The following is a 22449-nucleotide window of genomic DNA, read 5'->3' as shown; positions in this document are numbered from 1 at the left end:
GCTGCTTTGTTCAAAGCTTGAATGATATTTTGGGCCAGCTGATAGAGGAAATCTCAGCATTTTAATTTTCTGGGAAAATATAACTATTTAATTCCTATTGATCTGATCACATCCTTGTATCTCCATTTTTGTAACTCTTTCTCAACAAGAGTGTAATCCTTAAAAATTCTTAAACAAGAAAGTGAGGAGGGAGAAAATTTCAGAAGTAGTTAAAAATTCACCTTTTATATTAAATTCAAAAACACACTTTAACATATCTTAGAATTAATTGTTTAACCAATAACAGAATCTGTTAAACACTATTTTGTTTGGTTAAGTTGGTTCATTAAGTTATCTTTGGTTTCTCCAATTTTACCCTTGTATTCCAACAACTTATATAAGCTGAATTGTAATTTTCATTCTATGTATAGAATACAATTTCTTCTATATAGATAGGTTTTTACTTCTCTGTTATAGTATCAGAGACAAGTTTCTGAGGTACCAAAGCATCATCAACACCCATGTAGAAAGAGTACTGGTGATTGCACAATTAATGGTAATAATAAGTGAATTAATAAGAAGTACAGGCAGTAAAAATACTGAATTAAAATACAATCTCACAATACAAATATTTAGTTTATCTTAATTTATGTTATATTCTATCAAATTGAACCAACTCATCATTAGTGAAATAAGCTGATATTTTCTTTGAGAATTTATCTATTGGCATTTAGCAGTAATGCTATTACACATATCAGCTTCTGACTATCACTAGCACAACCTTTCAAAAAGGAATGCAGTTATACAGTTAACTTAAACCTTTCAAAAATGTTCATGATTAAGATTATAAGCATTCAAGACTCAAATTTAACATGCTTCTTTTATTTGAAGAAAAAAAAACTATGTTTAGTTATACAAGACAGATGGAATATAGCATGATAAGATTTCAGCAAAACCATCAAACCATGGTAGTGAAAAGTCTGCCCTTGATCCAAACTTTGGCCGAAGTATAGAGGCCTTGTTCAAGAGAGACCAATAACCTTTCCAGTAGTGGTGTCGAGATCGATTTCGTAGAAGCGTGGCCTTGTAGGAAGTCCTGGCATTGTACTCATTGTTCCCACCAAAGGGTATATGAATCCAGCCCCAATACTAGCCCTCACATCCCTTATCGGTAGGACAAAGCCGCTGGGGGCTCCCTTCTCAGCTGCATTGTGTGAAAATGAATACTGAGTCTTGGCCATGCAGATGGGAAGACCTGAAAACCCTTGCCTGCTGTACATCTCAATCTGTTTCTCTGCCTATTTAGGCAAAAGAAAATTTTATTTCATGAGTTAAACATGTAAACTTTGCCATGAACTTCATCTACAATCACAGTATATTATATCACTAGGAGAATTTGTAGAATAACACAAAATCACAAACCTTCTCTTTAATTCAGAAGTTTTGTTCTTAACAAAACATTGTTTCATTCTTAAAGAGAACCTTCCTTTAGTCTGAAATCATGTTTGTTTGGGTTCTCACATCCGTTATTAATTAATCTTTGAACAGAAATTCTTAAATCAAAAAGATTTACATGATATGAAAATGTTGTAGAAGCTTACCTGTTTTGAGTATACAACACCACTGGCACCATATGATCTTGCTATAGCCTCAATCTTGTCTTTGATACTGATATCCAAAGGATATAAAAACTTGAATGGTTGTGTAAGGTTCTCACAGGCCTTTTGAACAGCAATGCCTAGGTCTACCTGAACATCATAAATAAGTTTATTAGTTATAGAAATCATTTATACACACACACATATCATCTGTTACGTCAAGAAGATGAACATATAAAGCAGATTAAACATCGCAAAATCAGTTAACAAAAATTGAATTATTGGATTCACTGGCTAATCCATTGCTTTCCTATACATGATCTTGCTCAGCCAAAGGACAGAATCTGGGATTAAACCCCAAGTTGTCAGAATCTACTACTAGGTTCAGCATCAATTCAATCAAGAGGGACATTATTGTTAGCCAAGAAAAGCAGAAAAGTTCCAAAATTATAAATATTTCAAGTTAGGACAATATTTTGTGCCCGGAACAAAAGACCAAGCTTCTGAACATGACAAGGACCTACCTATCCATAGAAAGGGTGCATATATTCTGAATAACAAGATAATCAACTAATCACATATGAATTTTGAGGAGAAAACCAGTGAGTTAATAGAAATATTAATAGTACTACTCTGTTAATGCTTATAGTAACTTACAGCTCCTCTGCCACCATGGGCATGGTGTGTACAAATGACAGCATCATATGCCCCAGCTGCTAATGCAACATTTCTGACTGCGTTTAACTCAGATTTAGCATCAGTTGAGAACTTGTTCACAGCAACAACAACATTTACACCATAAGATTTTGTGTTTGCTATATGCCTGGCCAAATTCACACAACCTGCTTCAACTAGACCAACATTCTCTGTCAAGTAGGCATGGTCCAGGGGCATCCCAGCAACAACTGCTGGACCACCACCATGCATTTTCAAAGCCCTTATTGTTGCCACAATAACTGCACACTGAGGTGTTAAACCACTATATCTGCACTTTATGTTCATGAACTTCTCGGCACCAATATCAGCTCCAAAACCTACTTCAGTAACTACAAACCCACCTGGTCCCACCAATTTCAGTGCAATCTTATCAGCCACAATAGAGGAATTCCCATGAGCAATATTTGCATAAGGGCCAGCATGAACAAGAACTGGTGTTCCTTCAAGCGTCTGCATCAAAGTAGGGTTGATTGTGTCCTTCATGAGGACAGTCAATGCACCTCCCACACCAAGATCATCAGCAGTTACAGGATCACCAGCCTTGCTGTTACCAATCACCATTCTTCCAAGCCTCTCTCTCATATCAGCTAAAGATGTTGTAAGGGCCAAAACTGCCATTATTTCACTGGCAACGGAAATATCAAATCCTGTTTCTCTCACCATTCCTTTCTCTTCGGACCCCTGGCCAATAGAAATCTTCCTCATGAAGCGGTCATTTATATTCATTGCTCTTCTCCATGTTATAGTTTCTGGATCAATATCTAACCTAACAAACATTTTAACTTCTTCTGGTGTGAGATCCTCGGGCTTGGTCTTTGTGATTCCAAGCTTTGTCAGACGTCTAAACATGATGTTACTAAAGCTGCGTTGTCCTTCCTTGTTTAGGGGGCATAACCTGTTGAAGAGAGCCTTATCTGATTGGCTTGCCTCATGAAAAATCCGAGCATCAATGGCAGCAGCCAGAAGATTGTTTGCAGCTGTTATTGCATGAATATCTCCAGTGAGATGAAGATTGAACTCATCCATTGGGATCACTTGACAGTAACCACCTCCTCCTGCACCTCCTCTGACTCCAAATGTTGGTCCTTGTGATGGTTGACGGAGGCATGTAACGACCTGAAATAGATTATCCATGTTTGGTGATTTCTGTGTCAGAACAATTATTTGAAATCATATGAAACAAATCCCACAGGCTATGCACCGAACATCAAATGAAAACTCATTTCCTATTGCCTTTGATAGAATCCCATGTTAGGCATAGGAATGAAAGTGCCATAAAACCACATGTGGTCTAAAACAGAATATGGATTACAATACATAACTCAATACTCAGAGACCATTCAACAGAGTTTCACACAACCCAAATCATGTTCTCTCCTCTTCAAAAGATTAAAAAGTTAGCCTTTTAATGTCAATATTCATCATACGTTAATAAAAGTGAGGATACTACTACATGACTGTAAGCTGGCTAATTTCAACAGTTGCTCAAGCCCAATTCCAAGAGTAACTAAGATAAGTTTACTTAAATAAGGAAAAAAATAGATGAGTTTTTATATTTATGGGCAAAAAAGAAATGCTACAAAATATGGTGAATTAAAAAAAATGTTTAAAACATGGGAATCGCACAAAATATAAAAAATAACATAACATACTTTTATACAAAACTCTCTCACACTTTCTCATCCTCTCATTTCTCTCTCATGTTTATCTCTCTTCATTTTTTGTTTTCTCTCTCACGTTTATCTCTATTCATGTTCTCCTTTCTCAATCTTTCCTTCCCCAGTTCTTTTTTCTCAGCCCTCTGCCGAAGACACCACCTCCGCCCTCCATCGGAGACGCAACCCCTCAACCCCCGTGATGATGCATCTCCACCACCCTTTGCTTCTTCTTCTTCTTCTTCTAGTTTTAATGTTATTCTTTTGGTTATTCTTGTTGCTCTTAATCTTCTTCACATTTGATTTTGCATTTGAAATATGATTTTGCACTTTAGATATGATTTTTTTTTCTTTCAGTCCTAACTGTAACCCGGTTACCATCACGATTTGTTTATGTTTTTTTGTTCAAATATGTTTTTTTCCCAAACCTATTTAAGTAACCAGGTACTATGGCCACTAAGTATTTTTATTCATATTTGATTTTTTTTTTCTGACTTAGCTGTAACTAGCTACAATAACGATCAATTTAGATTTTTTTTTTGTTTAGATCTGATTTTCTTTCCAAGTCTAGATACGTAACCAGTTACCATCGTAATTATTTTTTTTCAAGTCTGATTTTTTTTCAAACCTAGTTGTAACCAATTACGATTATGATCATTTTAGATTTTTTTGTGTTTGAATCCTATTTGTTTTCAGGTTTGGCTAGGTAACTAGTTACCATCGCAACTGGTTACTACAACACCACTTACAAAATAAAAATGATTTTTATAGATATAACCAGTTACCACATGTAACGCCCCACGTCACAAGACTCGTGTTGGTTTGTAGGGTCATTCCAGGAAGCAGCCATAGTGACGTGGGGCGTTACACCGCACATCACTAAAAAAATTGACAATGACAAATGATCACTACCACAAAAAAAATCAAAATTGTTCTGATAATGGTAACCAGTTACAGTAGAGAAAATGTTGATTGAAGAAGATAAATAATAGAAGAAAACAAAACGTTTTTCAATATTTGAACACAAAAATAAATTAAAAATAATACCTGTAATTACTGAAATACCCTCACAAAAATTCAAAATTAGCCAAAATAATCTTATATTTACCAAATTATCACACAAATATGGTAAAACAAATTCCATAAAAAAGTAAGAAAACGTAAAACACCATATAAAATGCACACCAAAAAAATGTCATATTTATCAAAGTTTAGAAAATTTTCCCTTATATATTTCATGTAAATTCCTCAATAAGTAATACCTAGTTCAAACAAATTTCACCCCAAACTCAAATTGGTTTATTCATACATAATCTTTTTACTTATCTATCTAGAATTGTGTAGTGATTGAAAAACCAATTCAAGTTTTACTACCAACAAACTAATTTCACTAAGCAATGGAGAAAAGCAACGAGAACCTTATAGTGAAAGAGGTGTATTTATTATATATTGTATATATAAATGAAGAACAGAAGAATTTACCTTCTTGTCAAGAAAAGCACCCAAAGCTTGACAAAGTCCAATAGTAGTGGCAGACTTGTCTTTTCCAAGGGGTGTTGGACTAATTCGCCCAACCACAACATAATACCCATCTTTAGATCCTTGAAGCTCATCAAGCGCAGAAAGCAAAACCTATATATATTGATTAAAGAGAAAAACAAAAACATAAATCTCAAATAAGCTCAAATCAAATAAACAAGACAATATGAAATGAAAATGAATAACCTTGGCCTTGTATTTTCCATAAAGATCATAGTGATGAGGACTGAGATTGAGCTCCTTGGCAATCTCAGAGATGTGAAAAGGGTCAACCGCGTTGGCTATGTCGATGTCATCTGGGACAGGAGATGCCACCTCCAACTTCCTCAAAGTCTTGGAATAACCCATCACTAATCTTTTTCTGGGTTATTCAAATATATATATATATATATATGAAGCTCTTTTGGCTCGATCAATTAATCAAGCTCTCATGGAGAGAAGAGAAGAAGTCAACTTTTCGTTCACTGTTCCTCCTCCATGAGTGAGTGAGTGAGTCGGTGAGTGAATGAGTGAGTGAGTGACCTTTGTCTCTTCGATTTTTTTATATTTTTTTGGAGAGCTTTGATTCGAGTGTGGGATGTGCTTCGTTATTATTATAATCTTTTTTCTTCTTATGCATGTCGACCTGGTAACTCGAATCAGAAACACATGTGCTTTTACAGATTTTATAGTGATTAAAGACCATTTACTTATTTGGTATCTTGTGATTTTGTAAAGTATCATTTTGGTATTCTCTGTTTTTAATAATATTTATATGATATTTTATATTTTAAAATTATACATATTTGATACCCTAAATTCAAATTTAATTGATAAAATTTTGTCAATATGATCAAACTGTTATCAGTTATATGTAATTAGGTAATTAAATTTAAATTTGGAACTTACATAATTGACAGCAGTTTGATTAAATTGATAAAATTTTATTAATTAAATTTGAGTTTAGGGTACCAAATATGTACGATTTTAAAATATAGGATAACATATGAGTATTATTAGAAACAAAGGATACCAAAATAATATTTTATAAAGACACAAGATACCAAATGGTTAACTACCCTTGATTAAATACATTATTATGACATAATTTAGTATTATTGTTATTCTCATCAAAGATAACACGAGTATTATTGTTAATGATTTGTATCTTTGTCTGCTCGTCATCTATTTTAAATCTAATAATTGGTATTAAGATCTTTTCATCTAATAAAAACATAATTGTTATTTAGTGCCAATTCATGAGGGTTATCTAAAAGATAACATGAGTTTTTAATTTTTAAGCACATTTTCGGATTTTTAATGATATTATGGATTTGATTAATCCAAATTTCGAAATACACAATTTTGGTTCAAATAAATATTAGATTGAGCTTGTTTATTATTGTTAGTCCTGGTATCGAGATAAGTGGGCATAGCTCGAATGAGATGAGTGATATGTTCGAAAATAAGAGTTGTCATTAAACATTAATATAATAGTGTATTAGCTCGAAATAATTTTGAGATCTTTCGAGCAAAAGTAAGAGGATTGACTCGAAAATCAGTTATTATATCAGCTCGAAGAGTCAATAAGATCGGCTTGAAAGTGCGTCAAAAGACATCAAAAAGGATGGATAATAAATATTTAAATAATGGTTCCATTTTTGTAGGAAACTATTTAGATATTTACAGATATAACTATTTTTTGTATTTTGAACCTAAATTAGATATTTTGTAACTTCTCTTTTAAAATTATAGGAGAAGAAGTCTGATACCAATCCTATATATAGACTGTGTTATATTCATTTAGGGGACACATAATTATTGTATAAAATAAATTATGGAGAACTGTTTTCTAAGCTTTTACTCAAAACTTGTTGGGGGAGGTGAGATTACACCATCACAATATTTAGAATCTATACAAAATTAAGCTTGACAGAAACCAAATTTTTTTTTGAATAATAACAAGATTGTAGTCACAATAACGAATTTAGAAATTATCTGATATTCATATAATATTATTCAAAATAATAATAATAACAAACAATCAATAAATGCAAAAAAAAAAATTAATTCTTTATTTCATAAATCATTGTCCAATATATATGCTTTCAAGGGCACCACTCCTAACATCTTCTTAGAAGATTGAATAATTTTTTTCTTAAGGGTTAATTCTGAAACTGAATATTTGAGGCCTATAATATTATAAAATGTTTATAAATTAATTTTTTACTAGTGAATTAATGATATCTAATAGTATCAAATTTGTCTATTTTTAATTCATTATTCTTTTATGATTATGCACTTGATTATTTATTTGTATATGTTTAATTAGTTTATTCTGTGTTTTTAGGATTTTCAAGACAGTTGGATGAAAAAGAATGAATTTGAGATGTTTTACAAACAATGGTTATGCTTGGAATTACAAGTCTGAAACTTCACACTTGATTTTGATAATTTTTCAATACTCTTTTGGAAATCTTTATACAATTACAAGTTTTAGATATTTTTATTAATTTTCCATAGCTTTTTGAATTGTTTAATTTTGAGCTATATCGAAGAAGTTATGGTTAAAATACCGTTAGTGGCTACAGTTGAAGAAAAACAAAAAAACAAAAAAAAACCTATGGCCGCGGCCACACCAATAGAGACCAGCGATTGCGGCTAGCAATGTTTCAGGCCGCGACCGACGCCCGATTTTCTAGGAAATTCAGCATTAAATTTTAAATTTCAAATGTACACTACTACAAAACAATGGTTTTTTAGCGAGCTCTGAAAAAGTTTTTAGGACTCGCGGGGCGCGAGTCCTCTATTTGAGAGCCTTAACTGTGATTTTTTAGTACTCGCATGTCCGCGAGTCTTAAAAGAATGTCTGTGTGTCCTAAAAGATCCTACTGAGTGCCTTTAAGTAAGGTTTTTAGGGCTCTTTTTGGGTGCCCTTAAAAGTTATATTTTTTATTTTCAAAAAATTATTTATTGTTATTTTAAATTAAAAATTATGATTTAAATGAAACATTTACATAAAATTAATCTAAAATATTATAGATTAAAATAACAAAATTTATACAAAGTATTTACAAATCTAATCAAATAAATTTTGGAACAAATATAACACTACTACTTAACTCAAAAATCATATAGCCTTGTCTATAAACATAATCGTCTTGACCTTGAAAAATATATAACTAGATTTACAAAGTAAATAATTAACCACTCAAACAAGAATCATTTACTCTAATAAAAATTACAAATAAAATAAAACACTAAATTCATTGTCAAACAACATATCTTTGTTCTTCTTGTCCTTGTACTCACCCTCGTCACCATCTTTCCAAAGTAAGGATTGACTGCCATGAATTTCTTTCTAAAATCATCCCTCAAACATGAAAAATCACATTATAATACACCACCACATGAAAAATTATAATTAGGTTTTTATTGTAGTGTAAATAAATAAGTTTACTCACAATTGTTATACAACTCTCTTGCTACCAATGTCTCAGTCCAAGTGTGACAACATATTCATTGCGATATCATTTATAGGAGTATTGTCATTAAATTTTTTAAAAGAAAACATTGAAGTATAAAAGTAAATCAAACAGAAAATCGGACAACACTTCCCATAATTTACTAGCCTAGTCATCTGTCACAATCAACACAAACAATACACATGTTTTCATCCATATATCACTGCAGCACACAAAATTATCAAAACCTACTTCACTAATACATGCAAGTTTTCAACCTTTCGTTATCACCGCAGCACACGGAATTCTCATAACCTACTTCATTACGGATGAATATCTAAGATATCCAAACTCCACTAAAGTTATACAATTTATATTAAAAAAAAAAAAAAAAATCAAATACAACATACCTCTCGCAAGCCAACTACTAATCCAATACTTTAAGACCAATCAAAATATTAACTTATATATTTATATCAACATTATATTTAATTTTGTAAAATTTCACATGAATATAATTTAAATAATAAATCATGTATTTACTTTTTGACACCTTCTCATCAATCCAACAATAAAATATCTACAAATATTGTTATGATGGCAACTTTTCAAAACCTAAATGATACTTTTATTTTTTTGTTAATTAGTGTCATATATATGTTTAAGGAATGTGTTACATATATATATATATATATACAATTACTATAATTTTCAGATTTTTAGAAATAAAAATTCAAAAATTATCCCCACATAATATTTCAAAACGATGAAATATTTAATCTGAAATTGGTAATCTATATCCTAAAAACATAAAACATAATATACCCAAAATAAAATTCAATACGATATACATAATTTAAATATAAAATAATTATTAATAAAAAAATGTTTAATGAAAAAAAAAATACATGCCCGATGTCACGGGCTGACATTTTGACAGCGGAAATGCCCGTGCGGCACCTTGACTCCTCTGAGCCAATGTCAGCCTTCCAACCATTCGAATAACAATGAGCACATTTTTCGCGCGGCCGTGTGCCTTTGCACACTTCCGTCTCTCGAACAACTCTCACTGAGTCATGCTCTCAAGCATCTATGAGCGCAACACATGCATCAAGGCTATCTAGCCAAGACACTCACACTATCCATAGGTTCTCACTATGGCAAGGCAAATCCCAACACCGATGCTCACCCAGACATTCGCAAGTCAAGATAGCATGTGTGGCCAAGAGCCAACACCAAGCTGACGTGCCAACACCTCCCATAATGTCCCATTCGATACTATCCGATTAGCTCACGTCACAGACCAAGGACTCCCATACGTCCATGGTCCAATCCTCAAGGCACCATACCATCGTGCATGTTGGCAGGCCCTCGAGACTGGCTACCAGACTAGTAGCACACACTGGACCTCTGTCCTGCTCAAGCATAGTGCACCCTCCAATGCTTGCATGCTAACAAGTCCCACGAATGACTTCCCGTGCCATTTCGTGTAGAGATTCATGGCCATGGCGCGCCATGACATCTCTCGAAGGTTTGGGCCACGTTCCATGCAAGCGACATCCCGGCAAGCCAAGGGAACCGTACCCTTAAACCTCTGGCAGCACACTTCGACGCACTACCGGGGCGGCCCGGTAATGTCCATGAGTACTCCTACTCATGGAGACATATGAGTCCCCTCGTGGTCCTCATATGCCCGCCCTACTAGTCCTCCCAACTAGTAGTAGCTCACTTGACGCACCTGCGCCAGGGGGTGGTGGAGAGCTGACACCAGGTGCTCCCCCTACAAAGAGGCTTCTGAGCTTTTAGCCTTCTACCAGGAACATATATGATTTTCGCTTGGGAGACATATTTGGCTTCCAGCTCACCAATTCTCCGAATCTCCCAAATCTGATCATACCATTGAGCTCATTGACCCTTCAATATGGAACCTACCAAGTCCCGTCCATTTCCGGGCAATATTGAAGATATTTACGAAAATGCCACTGCCTTACAAACTAGGCATTAGCATGCTCACCAGCCTGCACCCTTGCGTGCGCATCTGACCGAACGCCATCCTAGCTTGTAACATGCCATCAAGGCCGGCATGTTACACCCGACGCCCCTGCCGCCATCACCCACCACCTAAGTCGCCGTCCTTACTACCGTCCTTGCTGTCGTTGCCCACCACCCGACCCCCAGCCAACCCCGAGCCCAGCCCAGCTGCTGTCGACCCCCACCCGAACCCACATCCTGCGCCATCGACCACCACCCGACCCCCAGCCTAGCCTAGTCCCGAGCCCCCTAGCCGTCGACCCAGCCTCCGAGCCACGCCCCTACACCGTCGACCACCACCCGACTCCCGAGCTGCGCCCCTCCCTGCCCGAGCCCCTCCTTGCATCGTCGACCCAGACCCAACCCAGCCCAGCCTCGAACCCCTCCTTGCGTCGTCGACTGAGCACCCTAGCCAATCCCGAGCCCAGCCCCCTAGCCACCCCCATCGCCCACCACCCGACCCCCGAACCCTTCTCTTCTTTTTCTTTGTAGTTGTTAGATCTGAAAAAATAAACCCTAAACTACTTAATTCTAACTTAAAGCTCCAATCAATTAAGTGTGTATATTATGATAGAAATATTTATCTATAAGATGTGTTGGTGAAATGGTAAAGACTTAACTTATAGGGCGAAGGTTTGAAACTTGGTAACTCCATATATATTGTTTTTTTTAAAAAAAATCAAAATTGTAAAGATGAGATTGGAACCCTAAACCTACTTAAATGGGTAGCAAACCACCACACCAAACTATATTTCATGATATATATAAGTACTATTCAAAATTTTATTATTACAAAAAATTCTTTAAGGACTCGCAACCCCAGCCCTAAAAAGTCAAATAGGTGTTTATTAAAAAAACAAATAAAACTTTTAGGACATACATCAGTTTTTAGGGCTCGCGTAAGGACTCGCAATGTGAGCCCTAAAAAGTCCAAGAGGTGTATATTAAAAAAACAAATCAAATTTTTAGGACACACATCAGTTTTTAGGACTCACTCCGCAAGCCCTCAAAGAATTCTTTAAGGATTCGCAACGCGAGCCCTAAAAAGTCCAGGAGATGTTTTTAAGACTTGCATCTAGGTAAGTGCCTTAAAAAAGTGTCCTAAATACATTTTTTTATAGTAGTGGTATTTTTAAGGGCCTATAAAATGGGTTAGGGTTAACTTTTAGAATAACTTTGGATTGCAAATTTTAGAGTCTATAGCGGCAAATGAGAAAAAAAGACATCATCATCTACATTGTTCAATCTACTTTTTCTGTCTTCTCTAAAACTTATTTATTTTCATTAAATATGTATGTTTGTGACCATGAATTTGATTATGGAGTAGTTTCTTTTTAGGTTAAAGAATTATTTCAAAACCTTAGACATGAGATCTTGAATGCATTAATTATTTTATTACTTCTATTCCCTTATATTAAATTGTTTCTATTTTTTTATTTGAATTATATGATTCTTGCAAAATCTTGTTTAGATGACCACTAATATTTGTTGCACAACTTCAATAATGTTTCATTATTTTTTGTAAAAATATGTTAATAGTGTCGCTCATTCATTTGCTAGAGCTTCCTATTATTTTCCTAATCGTATTGTTAAGGAGAGTCATCTTTCTCCTGATATATCTTCTCTGTTATTGAGGGACATTTGTTCTTAATTAATGAAGTTTTAATTTTCTCAAAAAAAAAGTTGTATATTTATTATTGTCAAATTAAATTTCTCTTAGGAATTTATTTTCTGGCCAAGCAATTAAAACTTTCTACACTCTTTAGTTTTCGATTTTTTTTTAATGTAGTTTATTGGGTCCAAACTATAATTTTAATTTTATAACACACTTTATGTTTTCTCTCAAGATAATATTTCTTCAAATTCTACTATTTTAATCATTACCACAGTTAATGAAAGTATATATATTTAAAAATTGATTTCATTTATTAATTAATAATAGAATTGTTTTTTTATTATTTACTTTACATTTTGTTGAATACGATTAATAATTATTTACATAAAAGAAGACAAAAGAGAAAGTGATGAGGAAAAATAATTCTTTGCGCTATAATTTATGAAATAACTTTTATTTTAGTGTGGCGGGAAGAATACTTGTACAAAAAAATGAGATAAATGAACATAAAGAATGGTCACACAGATAATAATAACTTTGATATAATAAGTGCACTCACTTTTGTAAACTTTTTTTTTAATTAAATTTTTAGGAGATAGACTCACTTTTGTTGCTTTAAGTATATAGTAATTACATACAATCTTAGTTAATATTATTTAGGATTTAAGTTTTTCCATAAGTGCAATTTAGAATCCATTCTTAAAATATTACTGTGATATCTGTATGAGAATTGTTCTATTAGTCTATACATATTTAAAAAAAGATTTTTATAGGAAAATACAAGCTTTAAAAGGGAAATTCACATATTTACCTAAGATTTAAAAAAAAATAGAGAAATTATAGGAAATGTCTCAAAATAAAGCGATCAAGAAGCTAATGTTCTTATTTTTAAAATTGTAGATAAATGACTATTTTACATTGTTGATTACCTAAATTACGTTTTTTATAATTTATTTATGACTGTATGACTTTAATATAGTGGTATATGTATATTAGTTTTTATTTTAAAGTTATATTGATTTTTTAAGATTTTTATAGGTTGTTGGTATATTATTTTCCAATTAGTGTATATGTTTGTTGTGGTATAGTATATAATTTTTTTTGGGTGATACTTAATTTCTATTTTATTATACATAGTGGTAGTATATAATTTTGTATCATGGTATATACATTTTAATGGTAGTATATAATTTTGTTAGCATAGTATATATATTTTTTTGAGTAATAATTTTGTAAGTTTTGATGGTATATTATTTTTCAACTCAGTATATATATTTTGTAGTATGTTATATCATTCAACAACTCATAAAAAACAAAAAAAATCAAAATAACTTTAAAATAAAAACTAATTAAACAAAACTAATATACATATACCATAATATTAAAATATTTAGAATAAAATAGTAATTTGTTAAATGGTATATTTGGTAATATGTGATATTAAATAGATGATTAGGCTATTTTACTGCAAAATTAAAAATAGGACATTTACTTACTTTCACACAATATTAAGAGTCATTTCGCTCCATGTCCCAAAAAAATACTAAAAATAACGAATTTGAAAAAAATTACAAAAATATGGAGTGATATAATCGTAAATACGAAACTTTTTTTTGTAAACAATGTTTACAAATTTGTAACAATATAGTTTTTTTGTAACCAAAGTCTACAAATTTGTAACTGAAATTTACAAGTTTGTAACCATATGTTACAATTTTGTAAACAACATTTACAGACTAAATAGATAATTGTAACATGCGATTACAAAACTGTTACAAATTGTAACATGGCCATTATTACTTAGGGTCCCATAGACTAAACAAGTCATATGCCCATTAGATTAGTGGAGTCCTACTAGCTAAGCAGGTCATATGCCCATAATCTATTTTGGGCTTGTTAGTCATATGAGTCATATGCCCAAACCTACAAACATACATGTCATAACATATTTCATAACATAAAAACCATAAGATAACATGTAAAACATATAGCACAAAAATCATATCCTATTTTCCTTACCAAAATAACCGGGATATGAGAACTGATTTGGGACCTTGGAACACTCCTAAAAACCATTTATAATAAGGTGAGTATATTGAAGAAAATGGAAATGAAAGGAATGGGAGGACTATACCATTGGGAAAAATACTTACCAAAAACTTATGTGCAAGTTCTTAGATTTCCTAACCAAAATAAAGAATAGGTTAGAAGGCTGAGTAGAAGACTATGAGAACTTTAAAGAAAATAATACTGAAATGGACTAGAGTTTGGGATACCTTGAGTACTTCTATGATCAATCTAAACCTTGAACCGAAATGTATTATAAACCTTACTTCTCAAGTGTTTGGTAAGCTTAAAAATGATTAAGCTTATAATCCCCCAAAGGCTTAGGAATTGTTCAAATTTTTCAGAGATTTAAGGATTCAAAGCTTGATTTTTAAAATAATAAAAACAAATAGAATCCTAACTTCTAACTCCCTAAATCTCGTAACTCTAAACTCCCCTTCAGTAAAATCAACATATCTGGAGCTGTAAAACTCCGATTTGGACTTTCTTTATACCGTTAGAAAGCTCATTAAATTATCTACAACGTTTAAGAAATACTATTTTTCGAAATTCCTAATATAACTAGGTCAAAAACAGGTCTGAAGTTACAGTACCCTAAAGTTACGAAAAATCTATTTAATTATCTAAATATCAACATAATCCACAAATAAATAAAATTGTGATAAATGTCATGCTCCTATCAGATTTTGGTGAAGACTAAGTCTTATATTTATCTTATTTTATCATTAAAATAATAATTTCTTAATAATCATACATATGATAAGTGTTACTATCTTATTGGGTCTATCTAAACCTTATAATATAATAAATATCACCATCAATATCAGTCATATTAATCAAACCTTAGGTTAAAATTAATATTCTTAAACTATAGGTTAAACTTAGAAAATCTACAAGTGTTACTATGAGTGTCCAAATAAATCCCGGTCTGAACCAAAAATCCACAATCATAAAGATAATACTACTACTATTACTAGCTATTACTACTACTACTACTACTATCTAACTAGCTAAGTAAATTCTGGGACTATATATTTTAATGATAAAGTTTGTTGTGACAAAAAATACATTTAGTGATAATAAATTGTGATTTTTGTGACTAATATTTTTGTGATTAATACTTTTAGTCACATATATTTTAGTGATGACATAAATAAGATGAATTTTCTTTAGTAACAAAATTTATTGCAACTAAAATTAAGATTTTTCGTAATTTTTAATCATAGTGGATATCGGTTAACTGGCAACGATTGGTGCTGTTTCACGACAAGTGGCTTGTATTACAATGGACGTTTGGAGTTAAATGAGTCCTAAATAACATCCCAAATGCGTCAAACATGGCTTACAATTACAACCAATATTTGAACATCCCTACATACAATTTTTGTAATAGTGACGAAATACACATTTAAATACATAAATAAATTTGATCACATATTGATGTAATGATTTATATATATATAAATAATCCAACATTAATTAATATGTATATTTAACTTTGAGTGTAAAAAGTTATATATATCGCTATCGGTAATTACTTTTGTTTTATATGATCAAATTACATACATTGCAAGTGTAACACTAGATTACTATTGAAACGCCCAAGTAATAATAAATATTGGCTCTCTAAATTAAAGGATCTTTAATATCATATAAAGATTGCTACTATAGTAGTGTTATTCCTTTTCTTAATTTACTCTTCGCTTTGTAACTAGAGCTGTAAATATGAGCCAGACTTTCTAGCATGATACGAAATCGGCATGAGTCCGGGAGGTACGAGTATGACACGACACAAAAAAATATAGGCTTGTGCCAAGCACGACATGAATTAAAAATTGACAAGGTACGACACGATATGGGTCTGAGGACGACAAGCCCAAAGGCACGACACGAAAGCACGAATAAACTAGTCCGAAAGCACGACACGATAAAAAGTCTGATATTTTGACATTAATAATGATAATAAATTTTTATTGATCAATTATCTATAAATTAAAATAATAATAAAAGTCTATTATTTTTCTCAATAATTATAATTTTATAATTACAATTATTTATTTTAAGATTTGTGAGTACAAATTTTTAGCATTTATTTGTAATGCCCCAAATTTCCTAATAAGGTTTAAGGACCTTGATTAGGAGGCCGGGAGGACCATAATTGCTTTATTGTGTTATTAAATGATAATATGCATGTTTAGGTGTATTAAATATGCATGTGAACCCATTTCTGGGTAATTGGGTGATTTTCATATTTTGGCCATTTCGGGCATTCTTTGCATATATGTGAAATGGGCGTGGTGCTTTGTTATTATTTGGTTATGCCAGGGTTACCCAGCACAAGACGATCCTAGGAGGTAAGCTAGTGGGAAAGTCACAACGGGATTTAAGCTTGACTTGGAGTAAGTCAAGGGGTATTTAGAGCATTACCGGGTTATTGGGTAATGAGAATAAATATTTGGTGATAAATTGGGAGTTAGTAAGATCAGGGGGAAATTCTGGAAGTTTTGACTATAATATTCCCGGGGGTGTTTTCGGGACCCCGAGCACTAGGTTTTATTGGAAGCTACTTAAGCTTGAAGTAACCTTTTTAAGAAATAAAAAGAACGTTTTGTACGTTCTCTCTCTCAAAAAGTTCCCTTTTCGTCTCCCGATCGCATTTTCGAAGGTAACTTGAGTTCTAGGACTCGGATTCAAGCGAGGATCGAGGCATAGCGATCCTAGGAAAGATTAGAAGCTTATTAGCCGGAGGATTTAGTTGGAAACAACTCAATCGGAGGTAATTCAAGTTTTAAGTTTTTAAAAGTTTTTAAGCTTGAATTGGATTTTGTGTTTTGATGTGTTTTTGGGTGATTTGAGACTTGGGTTTTATGGGTTTTGGATCATGGGGATGTTTGGGAACTTTGATTTTGGGATTTGGTGATGTTTGGATAGGTCTTTGGAAGGTTTTAAAAGTGGAAAACGAAGAAAAAATGGCTGGTTCGAGGTTGGGTCGCGGCCCTGTTCTTGTGCGCCGCGGCCCTAGCTTGAAGAAGGTGGAGGAGGCTCTGCCAGGGGGGCGGGCCGCGGCATGGTCCATGTAGGGCCGTGGCCCTTAAGGGAAAAAAAATACTAAATGGTGGTTTTTGTGATGGGAACTTAACTCTAAGGGCCTAGGATCGATCCTACTACCTAGTTGAGTGGGATTCGACGTCCCGGAGGCTTGGGTTGGGTTTGGAAGTATTTAATTACTCATTTTGATGAGGTTTTATATTATGGTTGTGACTAGGTCATCACTAGAGGCTTGGAATCGGGATCGTTCTTGTGGCTCGTTTGTTGGTAACCTGTGCTTGGACCAAAGGTAAGAAAACTGCACCCTGTGTATATGAGACATGCATGGCTATTACTGGTGTATGTCAGTTGATTATTATGCATGACATGCATGGCTATTATGATGCATGTTGGTTGATTATTGAGTATGACATGCGGGGTTATTATTGATGCATGTCGGTTGATTATTATGTATGACATGCATGGCTATACTTGATGCATGTTGGTTGACTATAAACGTGACATGCATGGCTGTTATTGGTGCATGTTGGATTGCTGGATATATTGCATATGATGCATGAGAAACATGTAATTGGGACATGCTTTATATACTGAGTATGATATTGTCCAGAGCTTGAGCTTATGTGTTTATGCATGGCCCTAATAGCACTAATACCTGTTTAGTAAGCATGCTAAATGCCTCGTTTATGGATATGAAACATGAAATATGTGATTGGTGGCATGACTTACTTGTGATCGACACTGACTAGTCAGGGACCGACTCTAAAGTCGAGAATTACGCATTGAATGGCTCTATGGCATTAATGCTAGACCGACCCTAAGGTCGATGATTACGCATTGAATGGCTCTATGACATTAATGCTAGACCGACCCTAGGGTCGAAGAACTTATAAGCGCTTGCCTGGTCTATGACCAGATGTTTATAGCCAAGGTATATGACCCCGGTGACCGTTTGTCACATGGCTAAGGGACGTTGTCCATAGTTTCGACTCTAGAGTCGTGAGGAAGGTTATGTTGGTGACTAATCACCTTGCACCTGTCCTAATCAAACTTATGAAAGGATCATGTATCAGTTAAGCCCTGGTGACCCTATCGTCACATGGCTAGAAGGAGCGATGCTCATTATTGTGACTTTTGGCTATTGTCACCTATTTGCTTGGACTGATAGTCCTGAATGGTTATTATGATCGTTGTTGATATTATATCATGCTTTATTCTGTTTTCTTGCTGGGCTTCGGCTCACGGGTGCTATGTGGTGCAGGTAAAGGCAAGAGGAAGCTGGACCATCCTTGAGTTGAAGAGCTTAGGTGGTGATGTGTACATATGCAGCTGCTCGTCCTCCACGGCCGAGGTTTAAAGTGGAACTAAGGTTGAACCCTGTTTTGCCGCTTAGTACGGCATGTTGTAAATATTTTCTGTAATAAACTTTGAAATTATATTTTTGGGATCCCAATGTATAGGTTAAACGTTCTAGTGAAACGTTACATCTTAACCAAAATGTTTAAACCCTAAACTGCTAATCATACTTAGTTACACGATTTGGCCAAACGACTCGATTAGCGAGTTTTGCACTGTTTACAAGGCACACCGTAACGGTCCCAAGAATTGGGGCGTTACATTATTAGTAGGTATTCAAATTCTAATAATAATCTTTGATATAATTTTGTATAAAATATTGTTGAAAAGTATATAAAAATATCTCAAACAATAAGGTTCAATTTTCAATCCTCACATTTTCTGACAATAATATAATAGGCCTAAAAGTATGCCTGAATTTGGGCCCAAATAAAAAAAGTGGGCCGGCTAGATTTGGGCCCGGCATGGCACGTGTATGGCACGACATGGATCGTGCCTATGAGCCGTGTTGAGCTTACTCTTTTAAATTTGGACCGAACCAACCCGACCCAAATTATTTTGAGGTACGAAAATATGGGTCGTGCAACTCTATTTGTAAACTATATATTTGAAGCAAATAATTTTCTTTGTGTTTTTCTTTTCCTATTAGATTTCTTTTTTTCTTTGTCCATATTTAAAGATTTATTAATATGCAAGTAAGGAATTTTCTAAATTATTTTTTAAAAAATTTATTTTTGTTTGATTTATCTTGTGATATATTTCACTTTTCTTTGTCCTTGTGCAAAGAATCATTGACTTCTTGTGTCAAATGCGAAACAAAAAAAACAAGTATGATTTAAAGTTGGTTTAAAACTCATAAAGTGTAGATATATCACTAATATATTTTAGTTATATTATTTATGCAATTCACAAAGAATCATCATACATGATTAATTATTACAAACAAAAAAAAAATTATTTATGCGAGGAAAGAGTTTATTAATTTACTTGCTTTTTGGATATTTGTGGCATAAGTACTCAATGTTTGAGAAAAATACTCAGCATGAACCCAATAATTTTTTTTAGCAGGTAAAGTCCCAAAGTCCATAAAATAGTAATTTTGTCTAGTTATGTCAGTGTATTTGTTGGTATACGTGTAAGGGTCAAATTAATCTATTTTTAATTTTTTTAAAATCATTTTAAAAAACCATTTAATAATTTGGTTTTTAAAACTAATTTCATAAATTAATTTTATTTATTTTTAAAATCCTAAAATCTGATTTAATAATCAAAATAATAATAAAAAAACTTAATTAAAATAAACAAAAATATAATTAAAGCAAAATAAAATCTTTTACTTTTGAAATGTTTTAAAACTAAATAATAAAGTAAACTAAACTAAAACTAAATTTAAAATCCAAACCCAAAACTAAATCATTCCGTCTTTTTCTTCTTCTTCACTATTGTCTTCTTCCATTTCTTTCTGTGTGTGGTTGTTGTCCTATTGAAGCTTGGAGGTCGGTGTGGGGCTTGGGCGATGGCTGGAGACGACATAAGCTAGGCAACCAAGCAGCTTCGACGGGATCTCATCTTCTTCTTCACTTGACAGATCGATGGCGAGACTCGAAGTTGGTGCCTAAGTTCTGCAACACCGACAAGGGTGCAACTACAAGTTGGGCTCATGGATATGTTATATTATTTTAAATAATATAATGTTAGATTAAATAATGTGACATAATATAATTTGTCACACAAATGTCATTTGTCACGCCTTGTAACATATTATTGAGAGTCACAAAATTGGACACATGTATGTGCCAAAATATGACATATTTTGGAGTTACAAAAACAGTTACAAATTTGTAACTCTCAAATATTACTCAATAATGTGTAGATTTGATATTACATATTTTGATTTGAATTTCTCAAAGTCATAAGAGATATGACTGTTAGAAATGTGATTTTAACTCTCGTAATGTGTATGGAAGTTACAAAATCAAATGGGAATAAATTTCAAATGTTTTGGAAAAGATTGGACAATAATAAAATGGGCCTAAAAGTGGGCTCGACACGGCATGACATAGGCCGTGCCTATGAGCTGGCCTGGCTCGACTCGAATTATTTGGAGGCATGAAAATATGAAGAATTATTTAGAGGCTCTATTTGTAACTATATATTTGAAGCAAATAATTTTCTTTTTGTGTTTTTCTTTTCCTATTAGATTTCTCTTTTTCTCTGTCCTTATTTAAACATTTATTAATATGCAAGCAAGGAATTTTTTAAATAAATTTTTTCAAAAAAAATTGTTGTTGTCAGAGTTCCCTTTTTCTTTTATATATTCTTTCACTTTTAAACTATTGCAAGCAAATACATTTATTTTTGTTTGATTTATCTTGTGATATATTTCACTTTTCTTTGTCCTTGTGCAAAGAATCATTATCCTCTGTGTCAAATGTGAAAAAAAAAAACAAGTATGATTTAAAGTTTGTTTAAAAATAATAAAGTAGACATATCACTAATATATTTTAGTAATATTGTTTATGCACAAAGAATCTTCAGACATTATAAATTATTACAAAAAAGAATAATTTATAGAGTTTATTAATTTATTTTATTTACTTTTTGGATATTTGTGGCATAAGTACTTAATATTTGGAAAAAATATCCAATATGGATTCAATATTTTTTTTTAACAGGTAAACTCCCAAAGTTCATAAAATAATAATTTTGTCCAATTCCGTCCGTGTATTTCTAGGTATACGTATAAGAGTCAAATTAATCCATTTTTATTTGTTTTTAAAATCATTTTAAAAAACCATTTAATAATTTGGTTTTTAAAACTAATTTCATAAATTAATTTTATTTATTTTTAAAATCCTAAAAACTGATTTAATAATCAAAATAATAATAAAAAAAACTTAATTAAAATAAAATAAATTTTTTTACTTCTGAAATGTTTTAAAACTACAAAAGTATGTGTTACAATTACAATTTATTTTTTTGAAAGAAAACTTCAACGCACTTCTATTTATTTAAATTTTATTTGCATCTTTATGATATTTTTTATATTATAATTCATATGATATATGATTTTTTAAATTTTACATTAAATATTTTATGTTATATTAAAAAATTATTATATATTTCAATTAAATAAATATTCAAAATATATAGAATTGTAAACCTAATATTTTGAGTTAAGTATATTTTAATTATTTTCTCTAGATATTTTAAATCTAAAAACAAATTATACATATATACATAATCAATAAAATAAAAAATTTAATTTAAATAAAATAATTTTTTCAAATAATCAATTAATTATTGTAATAGTGTTAGTTTTAACTTTTAATTTTAACAACAACCAAAAAATAACAATATCTCGTAAACCAAGAAAATTTGGTTTAATTTAATACACCCTT

General features: G+C 32.3%; 1 protein-coding gene across 2 annotated transcripts in view; it reads right to left on the bottom strand.

Moving 5' to 3' along the window:
- Positions 1 to 840: 840 nt before the first annotated feature.
- The window catches only part of LOC133781718 (formate--tetrahydrofolate ligase-like), a 37310-nt gene continuing 15701 nt past the window's right edge, over positions 841 to 22449 (bottom strand). The window contains exons 1-5 of one of the 2 annotated variants that reach the window (XM_062220789.1): positions 5675 to 6027; positions 5432 to 5581; positions 2235 to 3410; positions 1581 to 1727; positions 841 to 1277 (exon numbers count right to left, since the gene is read on the bottom strand). In XM_062220789.1, the coding sequence (XP_062076773.1) occupies positions 1002 to 1277; positions 1581 to 1727; positions 2235 to 3410; positions 5432 to 5581; positions 5675 to 5836 (1911 nt within the window). In that variant the 5' untranslated portion in view covers positions 5837 to 6027 and the 3' untranslated portion in view covers positions 841 to 1001. Of the gene's footprint in view, positions 1278 to 1580; positions 1728 to 2234; positions 3411 to 5431; positions 5582 to 5674; positions 6028 to 22449 lie in introns of those variants that run through there. The other variant, XM_062220790.1, reaches the window with a different exon arrangement.

Source organism: Humulus lupulus, chromosome 6 (assembly GCF_963169125.1).
Source record: "Humulus lupulus chromosome 6, drHumLupu1.1, whole genome shotgun sequence".
Taxonomy (NCBI): domain Eukaryota; kingdom Viridiplantae; phylum Streptophyta; class Magnoliopsida; order Rosales; family Cannabaceae; genus Humulus; species Humulus lupulus.
The sequence above is the reverse complement of the archived record's forward strand: the minus strand, read 5'-3'. Positions and strand labels throughout refer to the sequence as shown.